General features: G+C 55.2%; 5 protein-coding genes across 5 annotated transcripts; 1 reads left to right on the forward strand and 4 right to left on the reverse strand.

The window, feature by feature from the left end:
• Positions 1-895: 895 nt before the first annotated feature.
• On the reverse strand, positions 896-2,176 carry VDAG_10377 (FMP32 protein; the record flags this gene model as incomplete). Its single annotated transcript, XM_009659846.1, has 3 exons — positions 1,758-2,176; positions 1,324-1,699; positions 896-961 (listed from the first exon to the last, which is right to left on the reverse strand). Exons 1-3 carry the CDS (start codon positions 1,907-1,909, stop codon positions 896-898), a joined length of 594 nt encoding a protein of 197 aa, XP_009658141.1. The 5' UTR covers positions 1,910-2,176.
• Positions 2,177-3,278: 1,102 nt separating this feature from the next.
• On the reverse strand, positions 3,279-4,269 carry VDAG_10378 (uncharacterized protein; the record flags this gene model as incomplete). The annotated part of the gene is made up of 3 exons (XM_009659847.1): positions 3,279-3,352; positions 3,407-3,523; positions 3,582-4,269. 3 exons carry the CDS (start codon positions 4,267-4,269, stop codon positions 3,279-3,281), a joined length of 879 nt encoding a protein of 292 aa, XP_009658142.1.
• Positions 4,270-5,966: 1,697 nt separating this feature from the next.
• On the reverse strand, positions 5,967-8,342 carry VDAG_10379 (3-phytase; the record flags this gene model as incomplete). Its single annotated transcript, XM_009659848.1, has 3 exons — positions 5,967-6,738; positions 6,799-7,763; positions 7,818-8,342. 3 exons carry the CDS (start codon positions 8,340-8,342, stop codon positions 5,967-5,969), a joined length of 2,262 nt encoding a protein of 753 aa, XP_009658143.1.
• Positions 8,343-9,801: 1,459 nt separating this feature from the next.
• On the forward strand, positions 9,802-11,541 carry VDAG_10380 (uncharacterized protein; the record flags this gene model as incomplete). Its single annotated transcript, XM_009659849.1, has 5 exons — positions 9,802-10,155; positions 10,234-10,561; positions 10,688-10,853; positions 10,912-11,155; positions 11,215-11,541. 5 exons carry the CDS (start codon positions 9,802-9,804, stop codon positions 11,539-11,541), a joined length of 1,419 nt encoding a protein of 472 aa, XP_009658144.1.
• A 432-nt stretch (positions 11,542-11,973) lies between these two features.
• Positions 11,974-13,594, reverse strand: VDAG_10381 (glycerol-3-phosphate dehydrogenase; the record flags this gene model as incomplete). Its single annotated transcript, XM_009659850.1, has 2 exons — positions 11,974-13,473; positions 13,530-13,594. The coding sequence occupies 2 exons, from the start codon at positions 13,592-13,594 to the stop codon at positions 12,195-12,197; spliced, it is 1,344 nt and encodes a 447-aa protein (XP_009658145.1). The 3' UTR covers positions 11,974-12,194.
• Between the last annotated feature and the right edge of the window lie 213 nt (positions 13,595-13,807).

A 13,807-nucleotide genomic window follows, 5' to 3' on the forward strand; every position in this document is an offset into this window, starting at 1 on the left:
ACGTGGGAAGTCGTGGGCGGTTGATGGGTGGAGAGTTTTGTTTGGGTTGAGATCGGGATGGACCAAGGTAAGGATACGTAAGGTGCAAATACCTGTTCACTTGCATTCGCGACGGGCAGGGGCAGCAGGGTGCAGGTGCCAGTCAGCTTGCTCTCTGCCTGGTGCTCGGGTGGGTCAAGTGGTACCGGTCACGTGGGACCCATCAGTGCTTCTGGCTCGATCTGAGCGTCTGGAGCTGCGGGATAAGTTTGGGGCCTAGCCGATCTGGGTGTAGATGAAGATGTCTCAGGGGGTGTTCAGATGTTACCTGGCAAGCCTGGTCAGGGCACTCACAAGTCTTGGTAGGCCTGATAGGCGCGACTGCAGTGCCTGGACTGGGAGCCAACTGAGGCTGTGAGGAATCTACTCACATACTGCAGGCCATATATTTTTACACTATATGTGCTTGAATGAATCACCGGCTGCTTGCGTCAGAGGTTGAGAGGTGTAGTACGTACCTACCTACCTAGGTAGGTAGGTAGGTAAGGTAGGTAAGGTACCTAGGTAGGTAAGGTACCTAGGTAGGTAGCTCGTGATGTGGAAGCCTTCTTTCCAGCACTAGAGCAAGCGAATTTGGCATCCCTGCACATCGCAGCAACCTTCTCTCAACACGTTACTGACCTTGCAATTGTGACTTGACTACGACCTGCCCAAGACCTTTACGAATCATATTTCAAAGATGTTTGCCGCTGTGGTTGATAAGTTCGTATGGCGAAGGCTCAGGGTGTCTGGAGCAAGATCGGCTCTTCCTCGTAAAGTGCATCATGACGACATACCACGCCGAAAAGAATCATGATTGACCGCTCCAAGCACGAGAGGATAAAATTAGAATGGTATTGAGAATCCTGGAGCCATCTCATCCTTCTTGAGCGGGCTCGATAAAGAAGTTGCCGACATGCACCTCCTCGCTCCATCTCATTCTCTGTGAAGCGTCATGAAGAACGCCTGCACTGGGGATGTCAAGCGTGCCGGTTGGTTCAACCGTGGGCGATTTCGCTGGACTTTCACAAAAAGAGACAAAAGAAGCCGATGTCGAGGTTGCCTCACAAATTCCTCGTGTTAGCTGTCAGCTCCAAGCATACTGCTCAAAACATCGAGGGGGCCGTGAAGAAGGCGCTCACGCCTCATAGACATGCCCGGGTACATGACAGTCGCAAGCACTCAGATTTGCCGGCTCTTGATACAAAGTGGATTATGCTCGTGGACATGTACAGATTTCTGGTGGTTTGGTTACATCAGCAAGCGCCAGGCACCCAGCAGCAGCGCCGCAGAACCAGTACACACGCCCATCAGCCACTGCAGCGTCTGGAACTTGACCTGCTCTAGCTTCTCCCGCAGCGCGGCCACCTCCTGTTCGATCTTGGTCTCCGTCTCCTTGATCTTCAACTCCTGCCCCACAGCTTCCTCTCGGATGCGTCCCTTCTCGAGGTTGAGGTCGAGGCGCACACTGGCTTGCGTACGGCCGATCTCGTCACGCAGACGGCTGCTCAGCTTGGTGATGTCGTTGGACAGGCGCTCGTGGGCGGCACGCGTGGTACTCGATTCGGTGCTGTCAGCGGAGAGGAGCTCGGAGCGTAGCTTGGCGAAGTCGACTTTCTGGGTATAAGTGGCCTTGGCGGCGTCTTCGCGAAGGACCATTGTGCGGGTAAGATTTTGGATGCTGGGATCATCAGTCAGCAAGCGATGCGGAAAGGAGGGAAAGATCAAGTTAGGCAAACCTCTCTTCGATGACATCGTTGAGCACCTTCATCATGGCAGCAGCTTGCTCCTCCGTGAAGCCCTCGCCCTTGAGCCGTTGGACAAACTTCAGGGTGTCAAAGTGATGGTCACGCTGCCTTGCTGGCGTCGTGTGGAAAGTTTTCCGAAACATGGGAGAATTTGGTGCAGGGTATGGCAGGGAGCCGGCTCTCCTGCATTGTGGCGTCTGTCCGAAAGTGTGAAATGAAGTGGTTTGTGATTGCCACGGTGCCGTAGACTGGATCGCGGGGATCAAAAGAGAACGAGATGTTTTCGCGGACGTGTTCCAGCTGAGCTTCGGCAGCAGAAACCTCGGCAGCGCTACAGAGGCCATTGTTGTCGGGACCGCCATGGCGTTCTATTGTTCTGTTCTCAAGAATAACTGTCACGGGTAAGTTTGTCGGGCGCAGGACCGCGATGATGGCATCCAGGAACCGGAACATGTGGTCGCGGGGAGGTCCCACTTGAGTCCAGCCAGGCACGCCAGGGTCGCTCGTCTTCTGCCGAGGATGAGCCGCATGTTTGATTCGCTAGGAATTTGAAAGCCTTGATTGGCTATCAAAGATTCTGAACCCCGCTGCAGCACCTACAAAACTTCCTCATGGCAGCCAGGCTTTTTCAGTTTTCCTTTCCTCTCTCCATTCAAATATGAACAACGCAAAAATCACATTCAGATTTCCATGCAAACTTGATGCGAGGTTCGCTCTGCTGAGCCCACGACCATTGAACTCTGGGAATACAGAATGGAGAGGAAACCGAACAATCTTGGGTGCGGTGCTTTACCTGCCTTTTGGCACATGGGAAGGATCGCAATGATTGAACGTACATATCTGCATCTCGATGTGCATGAGGCGGGCTGGTAACTAAGCCCTCGTGATGAGATGGTCTACTTTATGACAGCCTCACAGCATTAAACCAGTACCACTATCGTTACCAAGCCACCCATCATGGTTTCGAGACTGGACCACAGCCACGTCCCAACTGTGCGAGGTTGCACCATGGCCAATGATGCTACTTTGCGCGACAAGCAGAGGACCCACAAGATCACGTGCTAAGCAAGCGTCTGGGGATCGAACGACTTCATCTCCTTGTTGTGCTGCAACATCTGCCTCCTGCGATTCACCACATCTTGACATGAGATATCCTTATGACGAGCCGGCAGCACATCAGCACCAGTGGCGGAACACGGTCTGTCATTCGGCCGCACGATTATACAATACAAGAGCTATCGACTATGGGATACATACATCCTCGAAAAGAGCGGCGTCAAGTTGCCTGACGAAACAAAACCCGCCATGTGGAAATGAAAGAGCTGAAATGCGGCGGGCAAAGGCCAGGATGCAGATGAGTTGTCTGTTTCCTTGCTTCCTCAAGAGTCCCGTCGCATTCGGCTTGAAGAAGTGAAAATGTGGTGCTCTACTGCGTTTCCTCCCGCGTTTGAGGTGCTTCATGGGCCGATGGTTTTCTGTCGAGTTTTTTTTTTCCTGTGAGCTCCTCTTGGATTATTGCCTTCCTCCTCCTCCTCCCCTGACCCTCAAGGCCATGAACCGAACACCTGTCAGAATCCTGGAAGTTTCTGGTTTGGTCAGCAAACGAGCTGAGATTCCGTGTTAACAGGGTAGCTACTTACCTGGTGCTCTCAACGAGATGTCCGTCCGGGTCAGATCCATGTTGGAAACGTGCCTAGTTTTTCTGTTCATACCAGCATCAGCGTGACTGATCAACCTATCAACCGCTGCTTGTGGCCCTGCGGGCGACGGCGGTGTTCATTCACTTGGACATCAGACGGCAGAGAAAGGACGTACACTCGCTGGCGACGAACTCAGGCTCGGCGCTGCGCTTGTTCTTCCAGCAACCCTGTCCAGGTCGGGGGCAGGGCTTCTGGGGGTCAGCCTCAGCAACAGCCTCAGGCTCTGGCTCGGGCATGGCGACGGGCTCGGGCGTGCGCTTCTTGTTCTTCCAGCAGCCCTGTCCAGGACGGGGGCATGGCTTGTCGGGCTCGGCCTCGGCAACGGCCTCAGGCTCGGGCTCGGGCATGGCGACGGGCTCGGGCGCGCGCTTCTTGTTCTTCCAGCAGCCCTGTCCAGGTCGGGGGCAGGGCTTCTGAGGGTCAGCCTCAGCCACAGCCTCGGGCTCGGGCTCGGGCCTGGCGACGGGCTCGGGCGTGCGCTTCTTGTTCTTCCAGCAGCCCTGGCCAGGTCGGGGGCATGGCTTGTCAGGCTCGGCCTCGGCAACGGCCTCAGGCTCGGGCATGGCAATGGGCTCGGGGGCACGCTTGGCCTTCCAGCAGCCCTGTCCAGGTCGGGGGCATGGCTTGCCAGGCTCGGCCTCGGCAACGGCCTCAGGCTCGGGCATGGCGATGGGCTCGGGGGCACGCTTGGCCTTCCAGCAGCCCTGGCCAGGTCGGGGGCATGGCTTGCCGGGCTCGGCGAAGGGGAGCGCTGCAGCGTTGGCGACGGCGGCGACGACGGCCGCGTAGAGGAGGAACTTCATTTTGAGGTTTGGGTAGGGGAACGGGTTGGATCAACTCGGTTTGTTTGAGGGGTAGTGAACGTGTGGCGGTGGACTCGATGTTCTTGGAAGATTTGCTTGTCTCAAGGTTGGCTGATGACCTTTGGCTCAATGATGTTGGAGCGGGGACGAGTGAAGAGAGAATATTATCTGGTCTTGGGGGCGATCTGAGCAACATCTTTATAATTCATGTTGAGGCAGTTGTACTTTATTGACCTGGGTCGGTTGTTCATCTCAATAGCCCAATAACGAGAGCCTGGAGTTGGCGGCCACGAGTATCGAGCGCCAAGGTAGGCACACTACGCTGGGCCAGAACATCCATCAGCGACTCTTGCCTTGGAAGGCGACGCCTCTATCACACGCGCACAAAAGAAAGTCAAGATTGCTCCAAAGATCGAGGCTATCGCGAAGCAAACGAACCGACATCACGGGTTGCGTTGGTTCAAAGGCTGATTCGCAAACCAAAGGCAGATATCACTTGTGGACACACCTTCGGTGTGCTGTCTGAATAGCGCAAGGCTTATTCAGGACTTCTTTGGGCGATCCGTTGTGAAATTCCAGTCCATGCGAACCACTCCGACTGCCTTTGCGGACAAAGCCGTCGAACGCCATCTTTCTTCTGATCGGATAGCATTGAAGCTCTCGCGGGCCGCTACACGGCGCCTCCTTAGATGACAAGTGTGAAAGTCAGGGGTCGCCCGTTACGCACTTTCCTGACAAAGGGTCTAATTGGCGCGAACTTGGCTCAAGAAACAAATATGATGACAGCTTGCTTAATCGTTTGACCCCGAAGGTGTGCAAGCATGTACTCAGTGTCCCCAAGTCTCTTATTCAATACCCGATCGAGTCTCTATTGAGCCCTTGAATAGGAAAAGACCCCAGGTGGTGATTGGCTCTCCCCACTCGGACCGCCACTGCGGCTCTATTCAAGATTGGCCCTGACAGCTGAAGTGGAGTAGCGTCTCTGTACCTTGATGTGATTACCTGTTGGAGGTCTAGAAGAAGAAAGGAGTGTTGTATTCGGAAGCTATTCTCTAGGGCAGGAGGGTGCCTGGAACTAAGCTATGGGAGGTGCCAGGGCACAGGCCACCTGGCATCAGGTGACTGGAAGCCCCAGGCGGATACCACCAACATTACCAAGTGCGCAAAACGACATGAGTACCGAGACATGCCAGGGCACTTGGTATGGTTACAGCCGGGTCCCACAGGGCGGCATTAAGGTTGGAACAGGGGAGGACGTCAGTTTATCACATTGAACTACAATTCAGACCATCTCCTGACCGAGAAAACACATGCCTAGGAGATTCAACTCGAGGTAATGGTGAGATGACACCCTGATCTGGCCTGCAGCGGTCCACTGTGAGGGCGGCCGCAATGGCATTACCAACGCGGCCCGAGATCTCCGAACAAGCATCAAAAGGAATACAGCATAGTCGGCAATGATTTCGAACAATCTCGGACACTCATGGGGTTCTTGAAGGGAAACCATGCCGCTACTACTTCTAGTGGCTGCCAGTGAAAGGTTTCCATGTCTGAAGTTCCAGAGGCCGCACCAGGCCAATGCCTTATTCATCACATCGGGATCCTCAAGTATCGCAAATGTTTTGCGACAGGCAGCGCCAGAAGAAAGACGATCAAGGTAGTATGTGATACTACCCGAATGGTGGCGATCAGCCCGCTCAAGCCCGAGGATCCCACTTCGGGTCGATGCCGTCAAGTAGGTTCAGCCCCTTGAACGGCTCTGCGCCGAGGATTTTATCCAGGCCAACAACCTTATAACTGGCTTGGACATCGGCTCCTCCACCTGGCAGCTCATTCGTGTCATCGTGCACAACGAGCAGACCATGAGGGAAGCCTAGGCCCAAGTTGGCGCCAACAGCGGCAAGACTGTCGGTGTTTGAAACGTGGTCGATCTGGCCGTCCGCCGAGTCAACGAGGGTGAAAGTCATGACGTACTCGTGAGGGCTGGCGCGGCGATAGACATTGTAGGCGCTGACACCCTGGGAAGACACGAAAAGGTAGCCTTCTTCTGGCGTCTTGCCGAATACCAAGGTGACGCCTTCGACATCTCCCCAGAGAAGACCGTCGCCGACGTATGCGACACGAATGCCGGTCGGTTCCGAGTCGGGTTCCGCATCATACCGCCAGAGGGCTGATGGTTCTTCGCCAATCCACACCCATCCATTTTCCTCATCAGAGACACACCCTTCAACCTGACCGCCCGAGCCGCCCTGGAACTCCCGCACAAGTGTCGTCTCGAGGGTTCCATTGGCAGAAGCAGTGAGCTCGTATTGCATGTACCGTGCCGTCTTTTCATTGACAAAGAGATATTGCTTGCCAGTCTTGCGAGAGCGGTAGACACACGAACCGTACAGGCCGTCCTCAACCTTGGCGGTCTGGCTGCTACCAGCTATGTCCTTCAGGACACCATCGGCCGTGATCTCAAACAAACTGTTGTTGGTTAGCTCGGCATACACTGTATACTGCTGGGCGCCTTATCCAGGATCTTACCAGAGGGTATCATCAGCACGGCATGCTGCATAAGCGAGATCAACGGTTCTATTGCCAAGGTTAAAGTTGTAGATGACATCAACATTGTTCGGCTGGCCAGCGGGGAAGATTTGAAGGAGCTTGCCTTCCAGGTCGAAGACTCCCAAGCCAGCACCAGCCTCAGACTTGGTCGTTGTGATGATGCGGGATTTCTCAGGAGAATCAGGGGAAATCCAAATGGCCGGATCGTCACCATCGTTGCCGTTCGCTTCCGTCTCAAAGGCCGGCTCGACGAGCAGAAAGGAGCAGTGCAGACCACCCCAGCCCTTCTCACATTGGCAAACGTTGGGGCCAACGCAGGTTCCATGACCAGAGCAGTTGTCTTGGCATGTAAAGTCGTTGCAGCTGGTGTCGGCAAAGCCAGAGAAACATGTGCACGCAGTAGAATTCGCTGTGCAGAAACCGTTGTTGGAACAAGCGTCGCAGATGGGATCCCGCTTCCGGCAGCCGAGAAGAGCTCGTGGATCATACTCAGTGTTGGGCTCGACACCGAGGCCTTCCCAGATGTTTTCGAGCGAACTGAGGCCGAAACCTTCAAAATTGTCGGCCTCGGCCGCAAAGCCTAGCGCGCCAAGGGGGTACTTGGAGGTAGCGGCCTGGTAAAGGCTAATGCCTTCGACCTCAATGTCCTCGAGGCCCGTCAGGGCCAGTGTACCGACAAGTTCAAATGGATAGCGGTAAACAGCAACAGTGCTCTCCTGCGCGATAAAGAGATAATCGGCATCAGTCCCCGAAGATGTGTATACGGCTATGCCTGTAGCTGTGTTCTCGGTCTTACCAAGGACAGAGAGCTCAGGGGTAGAAGTCGATTCAGCAAGATCTATTTGGTGAATTTCGTCACCGTCATTCGGTGTCAGGATCAACTTGGATTGCTTGCTGGAAACCGCGCATCCAGCGAACTCCGTGGGAACGTCGAAGGATTGGACCTGGCAGCATCAGCATGGATCCAGGACAGCTAGCATAAGGTAGCCAAACTATACCTCCACAAACTCAACAGACTCTCCAGCTTCGCGGACCAAGTACTGGTGACCTGAGCTCTTGCCAAAGAGGTAGACGTAGTTGTTGGCGCTGGGAGCCTTCCAGGAGCACAAGGCCGACCAATCTCCGAGAGCGCCAAAACGGGCATCATCGAGCTCCTTCAGCGACGGAAGTTCATACGCACTGAGGATGGAGGTAGTCGCTGGGATTGACACGAGAATATCTCTGCCACCAACATCGTGGACAGTCGCCACAAGCTTGGTCCTGCCGGTGTTCACGCTCTTTAGTGCTTGCAGAGGTGCATCGCCGTCGAGGTCCCAGGTGTGGAAGCCACCGGTCGAGGCACCGCCATCGTTGCTGATGAGCAAGGGCTGTGACTCGGAGTAGTAGACAGCCGTGGCGTCCGACTCTACGAGACCGGACGTGTAGGCCGTCACATTGAGTTGGAGCTCGACGGCAGCTGACAGCCAGGGCTGGGTGGCGAGGGCAACGAAGGCCGCGGTAAAAGCGAGAGGCTTCAAACCCATGATGGCTGGCAATTCGAGCTCGGGGAAAGTGGCGTGGCAAGGCAACAACGGCCATGTTGCTGCACGGGAGAGCATGAGCCCTTTTATCATGGACAACCGCGCCATGGGCGGACGCACGTTGATGGCCACGGAGTCGAGTAGCTTTGGGCACTCATCCCGGCGGCCAGGGTGCGTGAGTCGAGGATCTAGACCGTTCCTGGAAGCATTTCGAAGGCCCTGATGAGCCCTGATGGCGATCGGAAAAGCGAGAGGAAACTTGTGAATGACCGAGGGGTAGCAGGATGCATGGATCGTCGTGCTTTGTAAAGAGGACCAACGTGCGCGTGGAGGGATTGGGGTCGACCATTGGTGAGTGTAAGAAGCAGGGGGGGTCACACTGCCAATGGGGGCTGGCGCGGGGCGCGCCCCTGTGTCCCCTACCGTGCCTACGTACCATGTAGGTACATTACCTAGCTCTTAAGCTGCCGCATCCCGCATCTCTCTGGCTTGGCAATTGGCCCGCGGCCTGCCCGCCAGCCTTATGTAAGGCACTCTATCTCGACATGTCGAACGTCGCACCATTGCGAGCCGTCGGCTCTGCGCGTGTGTGTCTTCGTCCCATTTTCGAGATCTTCGAGGCCACTGCCGTCTTACCCGTCATGCGCTCGTAGGCTCGTGAGAGCTCTGGCGTGCTTTATGGCCCGTCCATCTCAACTCTCAAGACGGCAAGGTATCGCGTGACTTGGCACCCTGAGCTGAGCGCGATCAGGTCTCTCGAGTGACACCATCTCAGGTATAGGAATATTGAACCGGACAGATCACAATACATGGCATCCAGCGGTATGTGTTGCAAGTTTTGCGATACGGAAATTGCTGATGCTCGAAAGTCTCGTCGCAAACTGCTGATGCTCTTTTGACGCATGCAGACAGACGCCTGCTGTAACCCGTCCACTGCATCAGTGTTCTCCAACATCGTAGGCCTCAGGCGAGGGGAAGGAGGGTAACGATCACTGATCCAGTGCAGCCTGATCGCTCGGCCACCAAGTTCTTCTCATGTAGGTAGGCAGCTCTTAATTATCAGAGGTGAATATGCGTACATAAATCCAGAATGGGATGACACAAGGTCCCTTGATGGAGATTCCTAGCTTAGGTACCCAGGTTATGGCTCCTTCCTTCAGAGCTCCTTGAGCAGTTGCCTTCGATCCAAGCAACGACCAGGACACGGCATCGCCTCTATTCTGGCGGGCACTGGAAAGAGCTCTTGTGCCTGCCGCCGGAGAGACAGAGTTGTTGCCTGTACTAAAATTGTCTTTACCGCGACGCTGTGCTCAAACAACCATTCACGCCATCATACTTGTGCATACTTCTCAAAAGTCGTCTGCTGTCTGCTTGGCCTCCGCCCTCGTCCTACCTTTCAATCCTTCTCCTCCATTTACCATACAATCATCCATGACCGCAAAGACGTTTACCGGCAACCCACATGTCTGACCCAGAATCCCTCCTGAGATTCGCTCTTTATCAGTCCGCCCATCGAATGCAAGAGCTGGAACCGCGTGCCCGTAAGCAAAAGCGGACACACAAAACAGTAGTCAAGATGCGAGACGGCAATAACAAAGAAGTTCCTTCGGCCAAGCGACAGAAAACGAGTGACACGCGGAATCCTGTCACCCAAGATAAACCGGCTCCCTTCTACGACAAGCCTTGCACCACCAACAGCAGTCACACGCCCAACGGAAATGAGGTGATTGCACCAGCAGCGAGATCGCCGTCTTCTCCCGCCACTTCTTCAGAGGAGGGATCGATTTCGTCTACCTCAACTACCGTGAAGGGACTGGTAAGCCACCTGCACGTCTGTTTACCACTTGAGTCCGCCATTTGCAGTGAAACTGACTTTCTGCACTCCATGAACCAGGGCGCCTCATCGTATTGCTCTTTCCCTCGCAAGATTTCACAAGGCCCGGGAGTCATTGCCTACAAGAGGCACATGAACTACTTCAAAGTTCTGCTCAGAATCCCTGGCTCTATTGGCTTGGCCACATTTGGCCTTGGGCTTCCTGGCGACCTCATAGGACGCCTTGACGAAGACAACCTCAAATTCGTCTACGCCAGGACCTCGTCCGAGAATACACGTCATACTTTGCAGATGAAGCTATATAGCCAACCTTGTTTGTCTCTCATCGAACCTGCCTCAAAGAGATTCCTCGACTTGGGCGCGGGGAGCGGCGTCTGGGCCTCTGACGGTTTGTATCAGCATCCACAGCGGTTGCTCTATGATGGTGCTAACATGGTTTCAGTCGCCGGAAAATGTGGACGTCTCGGGACGGATATATACGCAGGGGATAGGTACGACGACCTGCTCACGATAGAGCCTACGTCTATGCCACCGAACCTTCACTTCGTCGACATGAACATTGTCCATGGCCCTCCGGTCGGATCTCGCGCCAAATCGGACAACCTGGTGGACATGATACGGGTCAGCCACGCTATCGCTCAAGTCACAGACCGGAACTATCTCCTTGATAGTTGCTACTCGTGGGTTCTACATCTGTTCCTTTCGAAAGTAGGTCTGAATTAACGATGTGATACATAGGGCCCTCAACGACGGGGGTTATCTTGAAATTCAAGCGTTCGAACCCATAGTCCGGAAGCGAGACGAGCCGGAGAACTTTGACCATCCGCTGAATATTTTCTTCCGACTTCTCTGCAAGGAGACTCTGCCGGATCTCAAGACTGTTCATCCTGTGGAGGACCTGGTAGATGCGCTTGGTGCCGCCGGTTTCACCGAAGTTGAGGTTATGACCCAATTGGTCCCTATTGGCCAACAACAGGACATGGTGAGTTTCATCATCTTAAAAAGAATATCGAACACCTTCCCAGCTAACGTCCAACCCAGAGCTGGGTGAAGAGACAAGTGGCCGGAGCCCTCTTTCGCCAGGTCCTTCACAGCTACATCTCCCACATTGACCGCACCAAGTTCGCCCTTCGTGGTCTCAACGACGAGCAGATCGATGCCCTGATTCAAATGACCAGGTACGCTATCAACGCCAAAGACAACCGGTATTACATGCGCCTAGTCTTCGTGTCGGGCAAGAAGGAATCTCGTGACTGGGATGATGCGACCACAAAGTTGGAGTCCAGTTCCGAAGCAAACGAATCTGCAGAACTGGTCATCGGTGGAGGCCCCGAGTTTTCCAGAACGGACACCGAAAGCCCCCTTTGAACGGCTTGCACGACGTTCTGTCCAGAAAGGCTTGTTCCGGGTCGTCATTCAGGGGACCGATAATTGGACACACCTGGGAGCTTCGAGGTGAATCAAGTTGAACTGGCATCGGGGAGCTGCCCAAAGACGTGATCAGCAAGGGTTCAATGGCCAAAAGTGGAGGATGGCTAGCATTGTGCTGCCGCATCGTATTTGGCGCCGGCGAGCACCAAGGGGGGCTGGGGTCTGGAGAGGGTGAGTTGCAAGACTAAACGACTTGGGTCAGGCGATGTTTAGGAGTATGATAAATTCCATAGCAACATCGAATAGAGTAACGTTTTGCAGCATGCACCAAGTTCATCGGTGGCAAGCCTAAAGGCCTATGGTGCCTGGTGTAAAATAGGCAGGCATATCAGCGCAATGAACCAACAATTAATGATCCAGACAACAGGAAGTAGAACACCGAAACCATTATGCATTCAATTCTGGATATCAACTAACCCTTAACTTTGATCTGCCCCCTCTTGCCCCTCTGAGCCGAACGCCTCTTTCGTACCTGACTCTTTGCTCGCCACATTGAGAGACCCTGGAGCGGAATCTTGCCGCCCGTCTGCGCCGTCATCTATCACATGCATCACTGATGTATTACCTCCGCACACCCGCGACGTATCCCCTTAGTTATCGGACACCAACTGAGGAATGTCGTCCACGCTGTTGCGGCCTTCGAGGATCTCGTGAACAGCAGTGAAGAGGGGATACTCCTTCTCGAGCCCGCGGGCCTTGAGGAAGCTGTTCACCTCGGCGGCTGTGCTCGTGCCCTGCAGCTTCTGTCCATTGAGCTCGCGCTCCTCAACCTCCTGCACGGTGAGACCCTCGAGGACGGCCTTGCGAGCGCAACGGAAGTTACGGCCGCCGCTGCACGAAGTAATGAGATCGGCGACGCCGGCAGACTCCTCTGTGAAGGTGGCGGGACGGACTGTTTGGCCGAAGAAGGCCTGGCCAAAGGCAACCATCTCGAGGAGGCCGATGCGCATGATGGCAGCCTTGGCGTTGTCACCCCAGCCGCGGCCGTCGACGAAGCCGGCGGCCAGAGCGACGATGTTCTTCAGGGCACCACCGAGGGACACACCAGCAACGTCGGAGACCATACGCACATGGAAGTAGGGGCGGTGGAAGAGCTGCTTGAACGTCTCGTGGTCGAGGGGTGGATAGGTAGCCGGGAAGGGCGTGAGCTTCGTTTTGGACGCGCGGCCGCGGGCATCCTTGTGGTGCAGTGAAACAGGCGTCATAGCCTGGAGGCCGGCGATAATCTTGTTGGCGCCGTTGGCAGCTTGCTGGGCGACTGTCGGCGAGGCAGGGCCGGGCGAGGCAGGGCCGGGCGATGCGGTCCGCGAGGTCGCGCGCGGGGTAGGCACGCGCGAGTTGTCCATTGGAGGCGGGTCATATGCGATAGTCGTCTCTGACCACTTCTCGGCAGCAATCTCGGAAGCAATGTTGGCGCCAGACAGGGCGCCAACATAAATGCCAAGACCGTCACCGATCCATTCGGAGAAGAGGGAGACACCGTCGTCTGAGACATTGACACCCTTGATGCAGGAGATGCCACGAGCAAAGGGGAGAATATTGCCGCGCAGCTGATCGCAGACTTTGCCGATGAACTGGTGGGGCAGGTTGAATATGAGAATTGTAGCGTCGCGGGCGGCGTCGACGACCGAGGGGTTTGCAATCAGGTTTGTCGGCAGACGGACCCCAGGCAAGTACTTCGTGTTCTCGTGGTGTGTGTTGATAATGTGAGTAAGCTTTTGCGGCGAGGAACCCGTGGCCGAGTCGTAGTAGGGAGAGTCTTCGGACAGAGTGACATCTTCCTCGTACACCCACATCTGGACCTCCTCCTCGAAGATATCGGGGAACGCCTTGGTGTTCTCGGCAACGATTTTGGAAATGGTAGAGCCCCTGGCGGTACGTCAGATAAGGCTCGTGGGCATCATGAAAAGGCAGGCTGTACTTACCAGTTGCCGGAACCGACAACGGTCACCTTGTGCTTCTTCGTAGTGTCGAGGCCGAGCGTCGCCATGTTGTTGGTGGTTGTATAGGCTCGACGGGTGATTATGCGGAGAGGGCGAGTACGTCGGCCAGTTGCTCTTGCGAGTGATGATGTGCGGAGGGATATCGAGGAGAGGCGAAGAAGCATGTGGTATTACAAGGCGTTGGCGTGATGGAGAGAGGATGGCCGCCGTTATAAGCAGGGCCGGCAGAGGGAGGGTTGAGTGTGGAGGTGAAGGCGGGG

The sequence above is a fragment of the Verticillium dahliae genome, genomic scaffold (genome assembly GCF_000150675.1).
Source record: "Verticillium dahliae VdLs.17 supercont1.35 genomic scaffold, whole genome shotgun sequence".
NCBI lineage: Eukaryota > Fungi > Ascomycota > Sordariomycetes > Glomerellales > Plectosphaerellaceae > Verticillium > Verticillium dahliae.